The sequence below is a fragment of the Borostomias antarcticus genome, assembly GCF_949987555.1.
Source record: "Borostomias antarcticus genome assembly, chromosome: 11".
Lineage (NCBI taxonomy): Eukaryota > Metazoa > Chordata > Actinopteri > Stomiiformes > Stomiidae > Borostomias > Borostomias antarcticus.
In genome coordinates, this window is record NC_140244.1 from 27,032,492 (window position 1) to 27,036,733 (window position 4,242).

At 45.9% G+C, this 4,242-nt stretch overlaps 1 protein-coding gene across 1 annotated transcript in view; it reads right to left on the bottom strand.

The window, feature by feature from the left end:
• Window positions 1-614: 614 nt before the first annotated feature.
• LOC311315065 (Krueppel-like factor 15) overlaps window positions 615-4,242 on the bottom strand; it is a 16,554-nt gene continuing 12,926 nt past the window's right edge. Inside the window, exon 3 of the mRNA XM_084445666.1 lies at window positions 615-2,901. Coding sequence (XP_084301792.1) covers window positions 2,724-2,901 — 178 coding nt within the window. The 3' untranslated portion in view covers window positions 615-2,723. The remainder of the gene's footprint in view (window positions 2,902-4,242) is intronic.

A 4,242-nucleotide genomic window follows, 5' to 3' on the forward strand; every position in this document is an offset into this window, starting at 1 on the left:
GAGAGAGGGAGAGACAGAGAGAGCTGGGTGCTTCATAGACGTTTGCCATATGGTCTAGATCTTACCTTGGCATTCCTAGAGTTGTCCAGCGTGATAACGTTTTTCTTGTGCAGCTTTGAAGAGAACAGAATGTCTCTCCCACGGACCACACCCGAAAACAGGGATAACAAGCAAACATGGCAACCAGCTTGCTTTGAAGGGTTTAACCCACAGGGATGGCCTTCATATGAGGGTTATCACTGTACAGACACAGTTGACTCCCTCACACATTAAACCATCTTAATCCGGGAATTAAGATTTTTTAATCCCATATTAGTCTTAAAATGACACAAATACATTATTATTATTAATATTATTTTAAATCAATCAATCAAAGCTTTATTTGTTAACTGAGTTCCACCCATAAAAAAGGGTGCTAATGATACAGTCCAGTAGAACCCTGTTCAGGTCGGAAAGAACCATTCAGAGTTCCAAACAGCACTACAGAACCACTCAGATGGTTCTAGTGGCGTTATGGTAGAGCCATGTTATTCCCATGGCAACGGCAGGCCTGGCATGGTGTCAGTTGGAATGAAGATGACTCAGCTAAAACCTGAAAACAGTCAGAAAAAGATGACCTCACACAGGAAGAGTTATCTTTGGATGTTTTATTTGTAAATGCATCTCTGGTAGAACAAAGAAAAATATATAATATTTATATAATATATAATGACTTTATGTCACTGTGTAGATTTTGTTTTTGCACTAGGAATTTACACAATCACTGAAATTAGTAGAAGAATACTTGCGTTCCATTGAGATGCAGCTACATTCATGGGTTAAGATAACACCTGCTTTCAAGAGCATGTCTTCAGATTGCGTGGGAAGTGCGTTTATGCTTGCATAGCTGGTTCGTTCCAGTTACAGCGGACAGACCCAAACCAGATAGGCTGTGTAGGTTATTCCAGCACAATGCAATGATGAGATTAGTTAGCTAATAGTGTTGGCATAGAGGAGAGGCTTTCTCCCTGCTCACTTAACCATTGGTTCTACTGTGCCAGATAAGAACAAGCAGAGAAATTAACATTATTTCAAATAGTATTTGGACCTAGGACTGGTACAGTACAAACATAATCCCTGGTCATTGGTAGTTCATACACTTAAGTGTTCTTGTGGCTGACAAAAATACAGACTGTTCCTTTATTCACATCCCAGTAAAAGTCGGCTACTTGGGGACAAATGGTAGTCTGGGTAACCAATGCTTTATGTAATCACAGATACTGGATGTTTTCATATTATGGTCTGTACGTAGAGACAAGTGTAATCCCTTCTGATTGATGCTTAGATAGCAGGAACCTCAAGAGCCTCCAAAACCAAAATAGAGACTCAACTCTAAAGACAACAAGGAAGGAGGGATCAGGAAGGCCCTGGTACAAACATCCATCAGAGCCCAGGCCTACGATGACAACATTCCTCCACCACACAGCGCTGTGATGTGGTGTAATTCGAGCACCAAATCAGAACCAATCAGTGTCCTGCGTCTATGAGCGCCAGGTTCTGCTGTGTTCTCCAGCAGTCTTCTGATAGGAACAAACACCTCAACACCGATACCCGTGATTAACGCTGTTCTGGCTGTTGTCTTGAGGTCTGCAGTTAAGCTTTTAAACTGAACACAGAGTTAGCGCAGCAGTCGCACGGGTTCTGTTCCCTGAAGAGCCAGAACAGCTCCCAGCATGCATCCTGTTCATTCACTGTTCCACTACGGTCTGCTCTGTCACGTTCTCCTGCAGTCGTCTGATCAATACCTACTAAGCACTTCAGCGCTTGTCGCAGAGATGAATTAACACCCCCGCAGAACCTGGTAGAACCACAGCAGTTGCCATGACGGTTCCGCAGAGAGGTGGAACTCTCCGAACCCGCGTACCGCAGTGGACTAAGAGGAACAAAGCAGGAGTTGTTTTTTTTCTTAAAAATTCCAAGTCCCAGTCGTTTTCCAGAAGGTTCTGGCGGTATTATTTCCCGGCGGTTTGCAGCCCTGGATAGGGATCATCCTCCTCGCCAGTAGCTTATGATGATGTCAGCATCCTGATGTCGATCAGTAGTTCAACGTGAACGTGTCATGCTGTAATTCAGAATGGGTTTGGTTCGAGGAACTACAGACTACAGTCAAACTCCCTTGGCAATGAAAAGACATCATCATTATCAGTTTTTAGGAATGTCGATGCATGGTTTCATCATAGGCAGATACCATCTCAAGTGTACAAATACTTTGAATACAAAAAAAACATTTTCCGGTTTCGACCCAAATCAGGGAAAAAAGCCCAAAAATGTCATATACTCAAGAGGCGTGTTGCACTTGTTAGAGTGCTAGGTCAAGTAACAGTTTTTGCTTAGGTTTTTTGAGTCTTTGCATTATCCAATAAATTATCACAGTACCATGAATGTGCGTCACACACTTTCACACAAACACACACACACACACACACACACACATACACACACAGACGCAAACCAACATTCAAACAAACACGCTTTGCCTTGAATGTTTGGACTTTCATTCTCCCACTCCTCTGTCTTCACACAAACACACACACGCACGACACACACACACACACACACACGACACACACACACACACACACACAAACACACAGAGTCTTCCTCCCTCTCACTCCCTCTCTCAGCCTTCCCCTCCCCCTGCCTGCGTCTGGTAGGCGAGGGGGGGGGTGAGGAGGGGTCAGAGGTCAGAGGGGTCCGTTCGTGGAGCGTACTGTCCTGCTGCTTCGTGGAAAGCGGTGGACTTTGAGGTGTTTGGACAGGTGATCGCTGCGGGCAAACTTCTTCTCGCAGACGGGACACTGGTACGGCTTCACTCCAGAGTGGGAGCGCCGATGACGGGAGAGCTCATCTGACCGAGAGAACCTGGCACACACACACACACACACACACACACACACACACACACACACACACACAGACAGACAGACAGATAGATAGACAGACAGGCAGACAGACAAGCAGACAGACAGACAGAAAGACAGGCAGGCAGGCAGAAAGACAGACAGGCAGAAAGACAGACAGGCAGATAGACAGATAGACAGACAGAGACAGGCAGGCAGATAGACAGACAGGCAGGCAGGCAGATACAGACAGACAGGCAGAAAGACAGACAGAAAGAAAGACAGACAGGCAGGCAGATATACAGACAGGCAAACAGACAGGCAGACAGACAGACAAACAAACAAAGAGACAGACAGACAAACAAACAAACAGACAGACAGACAAACACAGACAGACAGAGAGAACAAATGAATCAGTGTCACAGGAAATGAAGAAGTGTAATGTAGTACTTAACAACAGTAACCTGAGAATCAAGTCCTTCCTCAAGACCTTACTTCCTGTTCCCTAATCCTTCCTCAAGACCATACTTCCTGTTCCCTAATCCTTCCTCAAGACCATACTTCCTGTTCCCTAATCCTTCCTCAAGATCATACTTCCTGTTCCCTAATCCTTCCTCAAGACCATACTTCCTGTTCCCTAATCCTTCCGCGCCCGCGCTGTCTCTCATTTAGACTGTCTAAAAGTTTCTGTTTGTTTTTTAAAATACTGTAAAACGTGCCTGTCTCTAATTTAGACTGTCTAAAAGCTTTAAAAAACAAACCATCTGTAGAAGAAAAAGAGGCAGAACAACACCCAGGAGCACCCTGGAGCATTCTCCTGTTTGAACTGAGTGAACTACAGCCAACGGCGTCACACACACACGACTCAGCAGCGTGGACCCCAGGGCTGGTTGTAGTGTTGTGTACCTGTTATTAACCGGTTATAAACGTTTGTGTGTGTGTTGTTACCTCCGCCCCGGCGACAGGACAGTGGATGTTTTGTGTGTGTTCTTCCCTCCACCCGAGCGACAGGACAGCGGATGTTTTGTGTGTGTGTGTGTGTGTGTGTGTTGTTCCCTCCGCCCCAGCGACAGGACAGCGGATGTTTTGTGTGTGTGTGTGTGTGTGTGTGTGTGTGTGTTGTAACTCCGCCCCAGTGACAGGACAGCGAATGTTTTCGGTGGCGTGTGTCGGTTCGTCCGTCTCTCCGTCGACAGGATCACACAAGGAGGCGGGGTTAGTCTCTCTGCAGGGCTGCAGAGGCCTGTCTGTACGCGACACATGTGCCCTATAAATCCATCCTAACACCATCTATTCCTGGTCTGCTGAACACACACTCCTGCTGGGCAGATGCACATGTGAAAGGGTTAACTCTCTAAGTGAG